Consider the following 14,265-nt stretch of genomic DNA (forward strand, 5'->3'; position numbering starts at 1 on the left):
CAGGTTAATCAGTGATGGTCACTGGCGATATTCCACGAAATCAACAGATTTCTACTTCATTCTATCTCTATATATGATTGTGATGTTTGCCTTTACTTTCAGTGTATCGCCAAATCTTCTTTGCTCCGCTCTTTGGTGTTCATGCCACTGCGCTACATCGACTGGTCGCGAATAGTCGTGATGCGGCACTCACCCCGCAACATGACGCCCATCGCAGCTACTAACTCGACCAACACGACGCAGCACCTCGGCGAACGGTACACTAACAACTGAGACTACTACGATGTCTTCCCGTAAAGGCCGCGCGATTGCGCATCTTCATCCAGCACATGCCTCTTCACGATGACCTGGCAAACCGAATTCTGGTCATGGGTGTCGCCACCCACAGTGCAGACCGCTGAAGTCCCAGCCGTCGGCCAAAAGGCGCCCTCCACGTCCAAACTCACCATACCAGCACAAGATGGCAAGCCAACGATCATCACCTTCCTCCGACACTGCGGATGTCCTTGTACGTACACTATTCAAAAACCATGACGATGCAATCTCACCAACACCACCACAGTCGCAGAAAAAACCTTCCTAAACATGCGCGCCCTCGCGCCCGCTCACCCAGACATCCATTGCATAGCCGTTTCGCACAGCGACCGAGCGGCTACGGACCGCTGGCTTGCATCGTTGCCTGAACCGGAGAAGAACACGCAACCTAACCTCAGCATCGTTGTTGATGCAGAACGCGAAGCGTATGCCGCGTGGGGCTTAGGCACGTCCAGTCTGTGGCATGTGCTAGGTAGTATACCTGGTACGAGCAAGTTAAGCAAAGAGGGCATTAGTGTGAGGCCGACTGAGAGTGGGAGTCGGTGGCAGACGGCGGGCAATTTTGGGGTTGATGCGCAGGGGGTTGTGAGATGGAGTAGGGTTGATGGGAGGGCGGATGATATGCCTGATTTTAAGGAGGGGGTGGATAAGGTGATGGGTGGGAAGTTTGAGACGGGGGGTTTTGCTGAGGCTATGCAGGGTTGATTGGTGTTGTTGTTCTCATGATGTGGTTGTGTAGATTGTATGTGATGCTTGTAGTTGGTATCACGGTTGTGCGGTTGTCGCGTTTTGCGTTGTGAAGACGCGGGTTAAGTGTCGCATGTGAGGTGCGAGATGACTGTGAATCACAACGCGTTCTCGTATCCTCCTCGCGACCATGTGAAGAGTGCACGCTCTATAGTCGTGACAAGACACATGTCTCCTTCTCGTAACACAAATTTTCAAATTTCCTGACTATGGTGATCAAAGACAACCCCTCGATTGGCCCGCCCACCAATGACCTCACGATAACACGCGAAAACGCGCCAACCCTCGAAGCGCGTCAAAGTGTCGCCACGCACACAACAGACCCGCCGCGGCCGGATCATGGCATCATGGCTGCACCGTCCACACGGCTGACGACTCGCGCGAGCGAGTATGGCTCAGATATCGACATCCAGTCCATCGCGACGCTGAGCGACTACGGCTCGGACATTGACATTGACGACGACACCATACTCGCCGACGCCTTTGACACGATAACAGACGCTGCGCAAACCCAGAAGAGTGCAGTCCTCCCCAGCATAGAATTCGAAGAGGGCGAACTCGAAGACGAAGAGCAGGATGTGGACGGCTTCGTGCAGATCCATAGACCCACGGTCCTGCGCGTTGCAAAGGGCAAGGCCAGTGTCGACGCGGATGCACAGAGGGATATACAGAGCTCGCCCATGCGAGAGCGCAAGGCGCTGGAAGTCGAGTACGACGAACGATCGCGACGGGCGTGGAGTGGTGCGTTGATCCAGACTCGCAGCAGTGGCATTGGCATTGGCATGACTGACGACTAACAGCGCTTAGTTCCTCACGAACAATCAGCCTCTCCCCCCAGACCCTCGCAGTTCCGATCTGATCGCAGCATATCGCAGTCTACGCGCGCCGCCTCTACCACGCAGGCCGTACAGGCTGCCGAAACCGATAACCGGCCGCCCATCGAGCGGTTCCGAACGAAGCCCAAGAAATGTCTTTCGGTGACTGATCTTGTCTCACCAGCATGGTGCGAACTGCAGTACTTTTATACGTTGAGCAAGTTTGGCCGCAAACCTCGAACACAGGCGATGAAAACTGGTAGCAAGATCCATCAAACGCTGGAAGACCAGGTACATACGACAGTGCCTGTGCAGGTGGAGAGCAAAGAAGACCGATTCGGCCTACGCATGTGGAATGCTATATCCGGCCTGCGCTGTCTTCGCGAGACTGGCCTTACGCGTGAACTGGAAGTTTGGGGCGTGCTCGAAGGCCAAGTCATCAACGGCGTCATCGACGAGATCTCCTACGAATGTCCCGACCCAGAATTCGAAGAGGAGCTCGAGCGAACCCGCGCCGAGAAAAATGGCGGCATCGTCCCCTTACCACCAGGCCAACTCAGCATCACAGACGCCTTCGCAAAAGCCAGCAAACCGCCCTCCTTCAGCCCACTAGTCTCCACACCACCTTCCGACCGCCAAATCTACATTGCAGACGTAAAAACACGATCCGCGAAATCTCTCCCAACAGGCGCGTCTCTCCGCCCTACCTGGATGCAACTAATGCTCTACCGCAAACTCCTCGAGTCCCTCTCCCTCAACACCGTCGACGCCGAAACCGTCTTCGCCCGCTACTCCCTCGACCCCCTCACCCCCTTCACCCCGCTCTTCCTTTCCGAAATCAGCAACATCGGCCCCGAAAACGGCGTCTCCTCCTACCCCAACCTACTCGCCCTCTGGTCCCTGCTCGTCACCGAAATGCAAGCCACATTCCCTCCTTCCAGCCTCTCCCCCATCCTGCGCGCGGAGTTCAGGTATGCGAAGACGGGGGATGTGTTGGGTAGCCGGCTTACGGTGTATGAAGCGAGTGTTGTTGATGGGTATGTGGAGAGCGAGATGGACTGGTGGAAGGGGAGGAGGGAGGCGAAGGGCGTGGAGATTGAAGAGGCGTTTAAGTGTCGGATTTGTGATTTTAGTGAGGAGTGTAGTTGGCGGAAGACGAAGGTTGAGGAGGCGGTGGAGAAGAGTCGGTTGAGGAGGGAGGCGGAGGCGAAGGAGAGGGGGAAGAGTGCTGTGTAGGGTGGGTGGAGGGGCGGTGTTGTTGCTGCCGGTGTGAGACATGGTCATTGTTCGTTTTCGTGCTGATGTACCACCTCAGTCTAGTAAGAAACTGAAAAGGTGCTTCGTAGACTACATTATCACTATCAAACCGAAATTCAGCAAAATCTCAACGCAACGTAGGCTTTGGAGTTGTCTTCGCTTCTATCCTCTGTAGGCGGAATGTTCATTCTTTACATCAAACAAGGCGCTACAATCATCTTATTGTATGCCTCTGTTGATCAATATGCACGAACGCGCTACTTCACACATCTTCTATCTTTTTTTACATTTTCTTCTGTCATTACACAAGCTTCAACTCGCTAGTTTTATACTAGGAGAGCATAGCTGCCCACTATTGTCAACTCGCAGAGGGTGTGGCAGAGGCAGAAGCCTCACCAGTTGAAGTTTCTATGAAAGCTGACCCATCATGCAAATCGCCAAAGGACGTTTCGTGTCGACGTGAATTTTGCTGGTCTTCTAATCGAAAGAGTATGGCACCGCAAATGTGCCAACGGCATCATCTCATGTAAGTGTCTCTCGCGTTTATTAATATGTAGCTGGACGAATACAATGGTGTATGTTGGCTGGCTTTATCACTAATAACATTATTTGAGCGCCGACATCCATGGCGGTAATGTAACTTTTGACAACGGAACGCTATCGTATGCCACAGGCACCCCGAAGGTTTATCGCTGTACAAGCGTGACTCCATCAAGAGCGTCTGAGTATCCTAGTGCCAAAGGTAGATTAGCGAGTGTACCCAAGACCACCAAGATCTACGTTAGATAGCGATTAACGAATAAGCTGAGCTGTTAGTGATCTTTCCGCCTCGCCTCAAACCGAAAACACCATCATGTTGTTCGCATCCTAATCAAGCATCCCAGAACATTATCAACCAATACACCTAGCCACCCTCGCCCACTCCTCATCCCGCCTCAGACATTCTAAATCCTGCTCTCGCAAACACATCGCAACAGCCACACTCCCATCCCTACTCTTCGGCATCAAATACATCAGTCCCTCTACAGGCACAAAGCCCGGTCTGCGGACAGCAACCGCAGGACCCAGCCCAAGTCCAAAGTCCCACTCATAAGCCGGTACTTTGGTCCACGAGCTAAGCGCAATATCCACGCTCATATCGAGGGTAGCTGTCGGACTAGTTTTCGCTGCATTGGCTGGTGATTGGGCGAGGAACGTGGCGAGAGAGCGTGTTCGCCGTGCGAGGTCTGAGGTTTTGGGGTCGATGGATTGGCGCATGGTGGCGGCGATGTGGCCGAGAGGAGTGGAGAGGAGGGTGGATAGTGTGTAGGTGGTGTATGTCATGTTTTGGAGTATGCCGGGGTAGTTGGGGTGGATGTTTAGGTAGCGTCTGGCATCCACAGCTCGTGCGAAGGTCGTTGATATGTTAGGGGGTAGGCGTGTTTGTCTTGCGCGTAGAACGGAGAGGAAGATGAAAGCGGAGAGGGCGTCGTCGGTTGATATGAAGGTGGTGGAGTCTTGGGGAAGTGTGGTTGTTGCGAGGTGCTTTAGTGACTTTAAGGACGATGCTGAGAAGTCGAAGTACATCCAGCTGCAGTTGACAGGTGCTCCAGTAACCGTTGACTCGGCGGTATCTAGCTCTTTGACAACCGTGGGAGCTGGAGGAAAAAGCTGGTTCTGCAGTTCCATTCCAGGGTCCCAGCCCTCATCCTCAATAAGCGGTACAACACCCGTTCTTACCATATTACCTACCTTGAGCTCCTCTCCAGTGAACTCCTCACCTCGACATGCCTTGGACAACCAGCCTATCACAGCCGCCTGTCCCATCATATCGCACACATTATGTTGCAAATTAACACAAAGCACCATACCACCACGGATATAACTGATCTGCACAAGCATCACCGGAGCAGGTCGATCATCCTTCCCAGACGCTTCTCTCGGATCAAACCCCAAAGCAGCGAGCGTAGGACACGGCGCCCAAACACGCTCACCCAACATCTTCATCGGGAAACCCGCATCTATGATCTGCGACGCGCTGGGTATCTCCGCATCGGAAGTATAATCTCGTACGATTAATTGCGGTACCGGTTCGTACGGCCGGATCCTGTAAAGGGGCGCGGCCTTGGATTCGGAATCGGAGTGATGAGAATTTGCGTGGACGTTGACGACCTGACCAGCAACCCACGGGAAAGTCTTTGCTAGCTCTGCCAATCCGGTGGTGATGATCGCAGTGATACCGTCCCGTGACGCTGGTACCAGCCCCTCCGACAGCGGAAAGAACAAGGCAAGTTGGGTATAAAGCTTGAACAGAGCGGGCTGGGCACCCATCAGGTCGATATCCATATCCAAATCCGGAAGCGTCATGTTCGGCAACTAGGATACGTGCGGTGATCTTTTGAACAACATGTCAGTTCCAACGATGGCGTGATGGGATTTGAATGGCAACTGTATAGTAGTGACATTCTGGGCTTACGCGTATGGTGGTGCTGGTGATGAGGTGCCGTTTTCTGGACCCCGCAGTGGTTGACTGACTGAACTGACAGGTACGAAGCGTCCCGCCTTCTGAAACTGCAAACGCGTCAAGGCCTGACGCAGAATTGACCGCAGTTCCTCCTGCTCGTCTCTTGCGTGAGGTCTGGACTCGCTGATGGTGTGCAAGATAGATGGGATTATCCTAAGCAGCGTTGGTAGCGGTTTACTTTGTACACAAGAACAAGTGCGCAAACGGCGTAAACTCATCATGACTCATTCTGATGCTGTGAGACGTTGCTCAAAGCATCGTGAGATGAATCAAGATCAGCTTTGAAGGGCCGCCGTAGCGATGGTATCTTGTGAACTCCATCCCACAAAGCACAACATCCACCTCTCGAACGTATATGCATCAAAGGGCCGCCTGGTTATCGTCGCAACAGCCAGCCAGTGCACATGGGTGAGGTCCCATCGCTAGCCTTGCCGTCTCGGGGGACTTGCAGGGCACTTTGATGACCCGCAGTATGCAATGCTGCCCAACTTGACAGGAGAATGCCAGAAACGCCCCTCTCCTTTTCCCACCAACACGTCGAGGGAAGAAGAGGTCAGAAAAAGGACTGCCAACAATAGACTCTGCCCGCATGCAGGCAAATTCACGGTGGCGAAAATTTCTCTCGTTCGTTCGCAGTCGATATGCACGGCGCCTGGGTGTACCTGGAGCTACCAGCTGCACTCGCCGCCTGTACGTGCTGGGATATCGCCAACGTTGGCCCGCTGCCGCAACGCACGCACGCACGAAACAGCAGGGGAGGCAAGGGATTGTCTCTCCCCCTCCCTCGTTACTGCACGAGCAAAAGTCTCCGTTTGCCGCTCTCGTCTCCAGCTGCATTGTGCTTTGATTCATTTGTCGATGGAGGAAGTAGAGCGATTGGCTGGGTTGCCATTAATTCAAATACAAAATCCCCGCTTGTCGCTCGCGTGGGAAGGGCTGGCTCTCGGGGTTCCACATGTCCTCAGTGCCGGAGTCGGGTCGGTTGCTTTGTGGGGAAGACGTACCGGAACATCGGAGACACACTATCCGGGACGAAAAGATGAAGATCACACATGTGAAGAATCAAGGCAGGAGGAGGAGGAGTAGTTATGTACCAAAAAACATAGACGTTTAATTCGAAAGGTATCTCGGGGGGCGTTATAGAAGAATGTGTGACCCAAACTGAACCCATGACTTTTCCGTCCTTATTCCAGGTTTTGAGATTTCCAAAATGCCATGCGCTGCTGACAATAAACACATGCTACCACAGTACCCGTCTTCCAGATTGTCGACATGTTGCCTTCTTTTCGCAACCCGCCAGCCCTAGCCCACTTAATCAATTCAGCCGTACAGTGTCATGCAAGATCTCAGTTGCTGCGCAGATCTCGGTCGTTAAGGAAATAAGAATAGGCTAATGTTCGTAGTACTCCAGATACTCCATGGGTCTCATGCAAAACCAAAGTGAGACCATCGATGCAAACGCCGCTCATATGCCGACGCCTTGTTGAGTGCTTTCTATCAGTGATGTGGCACGACAGTGGGAGGTGTCGTAGCCCGTTATGGTGCAGTAAATCCAAATATGTATGTCGGAAGGCGTATCGGTCGCTGGACCGAGTAGATGTCGAGCCGGGAGCTCATAGAATGACGCACTTCGGTTTCTCTTTGCCGCGCTTGTTGCCGCCCGTCATGCCGGCACCCCGTGTGCGACGGTCACCGGCTCCTCTTGTGCGGTCCTTCTCGTGCAGGCCGGTACGTACGCGGGCTTCTTTCCTGTCTGTGGGGTTGCGTCCGCTGCCTTGTCGTTGCCGTCGGAGCTGTCTAACGACGTCGAAGAAGGCCTTTTCTACGTTGACGCAGTTTTTGGCGGATGCCTCGACAAAGTCGCAGCCGAGTTCTTTTGCGAGAGCTTGACCCTCTTGGGTGGAGACTTCACGCTCCGTGACACGGTCGCATTTGTTTCCGACGAGCATCACAGGGGCCTGGCCGAACATGGGAGCTGATGCGCTGATGGGCGAGCCGGGGTAGGTCGGTGAGCCAGCCATGGCCGTCTCTTTGACGCGCTGTATTTGGCTGTGGAATCGCTGTATGCGGGCGAAGGAGGAGCGTGATGAGATGCTGTAGACGAGTACGAAGCCCTCGCCGTCGCGTATCCATTGGTCCCGCAGGGCGATGTATTCTTCTTGGCCAGCCGTGTCGAGGACTTCGAGCATGCAGGACTGGCCGTCAATTTGCACCTGCTTGCGGTACGAGTCTTCAATGGTGGGGTCGTACGTCTCAACGAAGTGGTTCAAGCACAACTAGCCGCGGTCAGCCAATGTCAAGGGAATGGGGGAAACGGGAGGGCAGGGCTACCTGTATGGTCAGGGCGGTCTTTCCCACACCACCGTCGCCCAGCACCACCAGCTTGTACAGCGTCATTTTCCCCGCCATGGTGTCGGTAGGAGAGCAGAGTCGGCCTCGTCAATTCAATGCAGGCAGCGAGTCAAGGGCGGATGGGGCACAGATAAATGACGGGGCGTGGTGCAAGCAGCTCGCCACGTCGTCGCAGTATCGTCTCGTGTACAGCAGCGGGATTGCAGCTGACCAGCGGGCTCAGCGGGTTCAGCCTAGGTTGGGAGCTGCGAGAGATCCAGAGGGGCGGGACGAAGGGGGCGGCGCGGCCAGAATGAGCGTCTCGATGTCGTGGTCCCAAACGGCGGTCCACACTCGCACGGCAGCACAGGGGCGCGTGTCGACGGGGAGCTGCAGGCGCTTCAGAATGGATCGGCTTGGGTGAGCACAATGGTTGCACGCAGACGTCTAGGCGGAAGCGAGGCCTGTGCAGCTGGGCCGACGCAGAAGGGGCGGCAGACGCGAGCGGGGAGCAGATGCGCGTTGGAGCAAGTCGAGTTGGGAGGTGGTCCGGTGGTGGTCGAGGGGATGGGAGAAAGTTGGGCGAGGCGTCTTGACGTGGTCAGGGTTCTCTGGGAGTGGCTCGTGTCCCCACGTGAAGATGTGGATTTGGAAGCGGGCGATGGACAAAGCGATCAGGGCTTCTAGGGTGCAAGCGTCCGAGTCCGGGGCATCACCTATCAGCAGCAGCGTCTACTATCGGGGCTCCGTTGCATGAGCGCGGGCGACGTGGGATGGGCAGGCAGCACGGAGGACGGGGGCAACGATAGCGGCGTGATGGATGAGGGAGGTCAAAAAGAAACGCGATTAGTCGACATGGGCCTCCGGGGTTTTTACGCTTCTGCGTCGAGTTGGCACCTTGGGCCTTGGGCGACGGCGCTGCAGCACTGGGGGCTGCCAAACGTCAATCCGCCTAGTCCTATCCAAGCCATCCAGACGAGAAACAGCCCAGGGCCTGCAGCCAGAAGCACTCAGGACCGCCTCGCCGACCCGGCCCCGTGGCTGGCTGCTGCGTGCCCATATAAGCCGACGACGCCGTGCCGCCCCAGGTCGTGGAAGCCTGGTCTCACTGTGTGCGCCCGTCACGTCCCAAGGTGGTGCCGTCACGACCAAACGGCCAGAAGAGCTGCCGTCGTCTCAGTGCGCAAGCGCAGGCGGCAGGCCCTAGGACATGCTAGGGCTGCAAACGGGGGCCCCCTTGGGGGTGCCATTGGGGAGAGAGGCACTACACATGCACCCTCGACTCTGTAGGAACAAGAAAGCCGCCGAGCGGCCTGCCCACCAGCACGCTGACTCCCGGCTCCAGCCACACCGACGCCTTCACCAAGGAGATTTCATCAAGGGCGGCCAACTGACTCCAACGACTCCAACATGTGAATGTGCTTCGACATTGCAGGACAGGTCGGCCACTTTTGCGCCAGGGTTTCAGTCGTCGTCCGGCGTGGGCTGCGAGGCATGGTGCTTCGGGGAACTGGACCCCAAGCCGCGACAGCGTGTAGCCGATAGTCGCTTGGCCCACTGTTGCGCTCCTGATATTCTGCCGAGCCGACGGGATCACTGCACCAACAGACGTCGTCGCCGGCACGCCTCTGGCAATACATGCGGGCGGCGGCCTGCTATCTCATGTCAGACGCCTGGCTGCGACGACTTCTGCCGGTAAGAAAGCTTGTACAAAGCTGCAGACGACGCGGCGCGAGGCATAGCCTGACCAGACGCCAGACTAGCAGTGCCAGCGCGACTGTGACGAGGCTCGCTGACTCCCCGGGCAGATGCGCCAGATGAGCGACCCAGGGAATGCCTTGATATGTGCGCTGATGAAGTGTCAAGCTCCCAGGTGGGCGGGAACATGGTAGCTCAGCACGAGCGTCATGTAGGTCAGCCCGGAGCCCAGTCCAGCGCCTGGGCCATGGCTCGCAGCAACGTGCAAGCACGTGTTTAGGTGGGGCCACCAACATGCGCTGTGACGGAGCCGGATCCCTTTTTGCCCTGCTTGAGTTGGACCTCGAGTACCTGTTGGTGATGGTGACGCGGCGTTGAGCGCTGGGGCGTTGACAATGATTTCTAACGATTCTAACGATTCCTGGGAACGGCCCGCTGCGACTCCGTTGATTCATCCGGCGGCGAGGCTGCGAATACGAGCTGCCGTTGGATCGTACAACGAACGTCATTACAAACGCTCTATATAACGAACTGATAAGATAATGCAGCAAGGTTGGCATATACGCGACAAGCGAAGTGAGCGGCAATTGAGGAAGGCACTGAACATGGAAGGAAGGCACGGGGGGAATCTTGACCACCAAACATAGGCAGGCACGATGGGAGAATCTTGACCAAACAAAAGGCACGATGGAAGACCACATATACCCTTGAAGCCCTACATATTATCACCACCCATCCCATTACATCTACAACTTCGCCCGCGCTTCCGTAGCCTTGTGCAAATCCTTGCCCTTGACCTGAAAATACTCCCGCACCTTCTCCCGCGCAACATTGACAGCCTCGCGGTCCTCAATCGTGCTCGGAACGCTAACCTCCTTGTCGAACTCCCCATGCGTCGCATTCTCCAGTAGCTCGCGCAGCACCCTCCTCAACGTCTTGCCGCTCCTCGTCTTCGGGATCATGCCCTTGCCCTGGATGATGCCTCCGAGGCTGGCAATCGCACCAATCTGTTCACGTACTAGGCGTTGGACTTCGGCGAGGAGCTTGTCGTCTGCCACGGCGGAGTCGGAGTGGTTGTTTGTGGATAGGGTGATGAAGGCGAATGGGAGGTGGCCTTTTAATGCGTCGGGGATGCCGACTACGGCTGCTTCGGCGATGGAGGGATGGGTCGTGATGGCTTGCTCGATGGCGCCTGGATATTGTCAGCTCGTCCTCGCTATCAATTGCATGAGCAGAGCACTTACCGGTACTGAAGCGATGTGCCGCAACGTTGATCACATCATCCGCCCGTGCCATGATTGAAATGTAGCCCTCCTCGTCAATCATGCCAGCATCGCCAGTGTCAATCCACTTCCCATCAAATCTCTTCATGTAGCCTTTGTAGAAGCGTTCTTCGTCCTCCCACAGCGTAGTGAAGGCAGTTGGAGCAAGCGGTATCGCCATGACAATGTTGCCCATCTCGCCTCTCTTCACCTCTTTACCCGAGTCATCCACAACGCGAACATCGAACCCAGGCATCGCCTTTCCAGCCGAGCCAGGCTTGACAGGAAGCGGCGCGGGTCGTTCTTGAGAAGAGAAGTCCAGTCCGGCAGAGGCGCTGAGTGCGATTCCAGAGATGGGTGAGCCTGATTCGGAAGACCACCAGTTGTCTACAACCATTGCACCAGGAGCGCAGTGCTTCGCGAGTAGCTTTTGGTACATTTGTATGATGCTCGGTTCGCTCCTCTCTCCTGCCAGGAACAGGGCCCTGAGCGTCTTCAGTGCACCCTTTCGTCCTCTCGCCTCGAAGAATTCGTTATCACCGTCATCCCTGCGAATTGCTCGTAAAGCTGTGGGAGCGGTGAACATGGTCGTCACCTTGTACTCTTCAATGACGCGCCAGAAAGTGCTCGCATCGGGGGTTCCAACGGGTTTGCCCTCGAACAGAACCGTAGTGGCGCCAGCCAGCAGCGGAGCGTAGACGATGTAAGAGTGTCCAACGACCCAGCCGATGTCACTCGCTGTGAACATGACATCGCCGGGGCCATGGACTCCGAACAGGTACTTGATGCTGAAATTCAATCCAACGGCATGACCACCTGCTGAGCGGACAACGCCCTTTGGAAGCCCGGTTGTACCCGACGTGTAGATGATGTACAGTCCATCACCGCTCTTAACAGGCACAGCATCGGCCTTCAACCCCCTGTTCTTCGCGCTTTTGACTAGTCGTTGCCAGTTCCTTTGACCCTCCTCTTTGACTATGGGATCCCATCGAAGCTGATCTCTCTGCCAGACAATGGTCTTGGATGGCTTGAAGCTACTCTTGTGGACTGCTCCTTCGATCATCGACTTGTACTCAGTGGGTTTCTTCGCTCCTTCAATGCCGCAAGAGGCCGTCATGATTGCGACAGGGCGACTTGCCTCAATCCGCTGTGCCAGCGCTGCGGGCGAGAAACCACCAAACACAACCGCGTGTATGGCTCCCAGCCGGGCAATAGCCAACATAGCAAAGAGCGCAGCTGGTATCATCGGCATGTAAATCAACACGACATCGCCTTTCTTGACTCCCTCTTCTCTCAAAACACCCGCCAATGTCTCAACTTCTTGTAGCAACTGCTGGTATGTGTACTGCTCTTTCTGCCCGGTTACCGGACTATCCCAGCAAATAGCTACTTTATCGCCATTGCCGTTTTCCACATGGCGGTCCACACAATTGTAAGTCGTCGAGATCTCGCCATCGGCAAACCACTCCCAATGCTCATGTGAGACATTGCTCTTCTTCAGGTGTTTGACGCTCCTCTGGAACGCCTTGGATGGCTTCCTGTGCCAGTGCAGGTTGTTCGCCTGACGCTGCCAGAACTTCTCGGGATTGTCGATGGAGGTCGCATAGACCTTGTCTTGGATATGTTCTTGAGGCATATTGTCCGTCCGTTTCTCAGATGTGAATTGGTTTCGTGAAGCAGAGAATGCAAGTAGTCTGCTAGGTCTAACAATGAAGCTAACGCGGGCAATGGGGCTATGAGCCGAGCAAGAAGTAAGCGATATGCCGGACCTGAGGATAGTGAATGCGGTCAAGCACGAGTAGCTCTTCCGGGAAAGCATATGGGCGTCATGAGCACTGATGTTTTAGAACGTTGCCGATCGGTCCAAGGGGACCGACGACGCTGACCTCGGAAGGAGCTGGCTCGGCCTACCCCAAGTTCCCCCGCAAAGCGCTAGTGTGGGGTGCTAACACGGTTGGGGATGACGTCTGCTTGGCAGGCTTCTAGAGGAGCTTTGTGCATGTTGTCAGCTCGATCTAGAACTACTTTGTGTTGAATTGTGTTCTTTTGTGTAAAGCGCTTAAGATGCAGGAGATGGTAGTCTTCCAGGCGGACGGTGTTGGGACGGAAGTGGCTGGTGAGCTAGCACTGGAGAGATCAGAGCTATGACGTCTACTCCACGCGACTGCCACATGGGACGTTCGCGCCTCATGGCTATCAGAGTGTCGTGATATGAGTATTGTATTACGAATACGACATTCTGTATGATTTTTGTTGCGCCCGTAAGATCTAACCCACGCACATTTCCGGAAAACCATCTATTTCCGGGGAATCCTACCGGTGACGTACATACATAAACAACCACCACCACCACCACCACCAACTACACCATCAGCCAAAATAAACTTTCCACCTCGCCAACACACCACACCACCATCATCAACCACCACAGAAGCCAATCAAACAACACACCATGTCTCTCACCCCACCGCCCAAAGCCCTCCTCTTTGACATCTTCGGCACCTGCGTAAACTGGCGCTCCACCGTCACAACCGCGCTATCACAATGCGCCCACACATCACTAAACTCCGCCACCGCATCCCTAGCCTCACGCCTGCGCCTCCGCGCCTCAGAAATGAGCGACGAACACTGGGGCCAATTTGCACAACAATGGCGAAACAGCTACAAGGCTTTTACAAAACAACTCGCAGCCGACCCATCGATACCATGGGTATCTGTCGACGACCACCATTTGGCTTCACTCCACAAACTAATCTCAGAATGGGAATTAGACGGCCTATGGACCGACGAAGAAGTCCGCGCATTGAGTCTAATATGGCATCAACTAGACCCCTGGGCCGACTCCGTCGCAGGAATGTCCTTGTTAAACAAAGCCGGTTTCCACACATGCATGCTGTCGAACGGTAACTTGAGTCTGCTCTCCGATCTACGTGCGTACAGTCAGATACCGTTCACGCACATTTTCTCCGCCGAGATGTTCGGTACGTATAAACCCAGTCCGAAAGTTTACCTGGGCGCGGCGGAGAAATTGGGGCTTAAGCCGGAGGAGTGTGCGATGGTGGCTGCGCATTTGAATGATCTCAAGGCGGCGAAGGGGTGTGGGTTGAGGACTGTGTATGTGGAGAGGGCACAGGAGGAGGATTGGAGTGAGGGGAAGGTTAAGGAGGAGAGGGAGGCTGGGTGGGTTGATGTGTGGATTGATCTGAAAGAGGGGAGTGAAGGGTTCGTTACCGTAGCGGAAAAGTTGGGTGTGAATGTGGATATGGAAGGGAGAATGGAGACTAAGAGGGTGGTGTCGCTTCCTACGAAAATGGATTGAAGGGACGGTGGATGGTCT

The 14,265-nt window shown here is 55.1% G+C and overlaps 6 protein-coding genes across 6 annotated transcripts; 3 read left to right on the plus strand and 3 right to left on the minus strand.

The window, feature by feature from the left end:
* Nucleotides 1-342: 342 nt before the first annotated feature.
* On the plus strand, nt 343-1,020 carry J4E90_010623 (uncharacterized protein; the record flags this gene model as incomplete). Its single annotated transcript, XM_051440135.1, has 2 exons — nt 343-508; nt 629-1,020. The coding sequence occupies 2 exons, from the start codon at nt 343-345 to the stop codon at nt 1,018-1,020; spliced, it is 558 nt and encodes a 185-aa protein (XP_051286032.1).
* A 251-nt stretch (nt 1,021-1,271) lies between these two features.
* J4E90_010624 (uncharacterized protein) lies at nt 1,272-3,113 on the plus strand (the record flags this gene model as incomplete). The annotated part of the gene is made up of 2 exons (XM_051440136.1): nt 1,272-1,803; nt 1,870-3,113. The coding sequence occupies 2 exons, from the start codon at nt 1,272-1,274 to the stop codon at nt 3,111-3,113; spliced, it is 1,776 nt and encodes a 591-aa protein (XP_051286033.1).
* Nucleotides 3,114-4,025: 912 nt separating this feature from the next.
* Nucleotides 4,026-5,480, minus strand: J4E90_010625 (uncharacterized protein; the record flags this gene model as incomplete). The annotated part of the gene is made up of 1 exon (XM_051440137.1): nt 4,026-5,480. One exon carries the CDS (start codon nt 5,478-5,480, stop codon nt 4,026-4,028), a length of 1,455 nt encoding a protein of 484 aa, XP_051286034.1.
* A 1,770-nt stretch (nt 5,481-7,250) lies between these two features.
* RAS1_2 (Ras GTPase) lies at nt 7,251-8,046 on the minus strand (the record flags this gene model as incomplete). The annotated part of the gene is made up of 2 exons (XM_051440138.1): nt 7,251-7,913; nt 7,969-8,046. 2 exons carry the CDS (start codon nt 8,044-8,046, stop codon nt 7,251-7,253), a joined length of 741 nt encoding a protein of 246 aa, XP_051286035.1.
* A 2,366-nt stretch (nt 8,047-10,412) lies between these two features.
* J4E90_010627 (uncharacterized protein) lies at nt 10,413-12,564 on the minus strand (the record flags this gene model as incomplete). Its single annotated transcript, XM_051440139.1, has 2 exons — nt 10,413-10,858; nt 10,911-12,564. The coding sequence occupies 2 exons, from the start codon at nt 12,562-12,564 to the stop codon at nt 10,413-10,415; spliced, it is 2,100 nt and encodes a 699-aa protein (XP_051286036.1).
* Nucleotides 12,565-13,380: 816 nt separating this feature from the next.
* Nucleotides 13,381-14,247, plus strand: J4E90_010628 (uncharacterized protein; the record flags this gene model as incomplete). Its single annotated transcript, XM_051440140.1, has 1 exon — nt 13,381-14,247. The coding sequence occupies one exon, from the start codon at nt 13,381-13,383 to the stop codon at nt 14,245-14,247; it is 867 nt and encodes a 288-aa protein (XP_051286037.1).
* Nucleotides 14,248-14,265: the final 18 nt, after the last annotated feature.

The sequence above is a fragment of the Alternaria incomplexa genome, assembly GCF_024043165.1.
Source record: "Alternaria incomplexa strain BMP 0042 chromosome Unknown scaffold_24, whole genome shotgun sequence".
Classification (NCBI taxonomy): Eukaryota; Fungi; Ascomycota; class Dothideomycetes; order Pleosporales; family Pleosporaceae; genus Alternaria; species Alternaria incomplexa.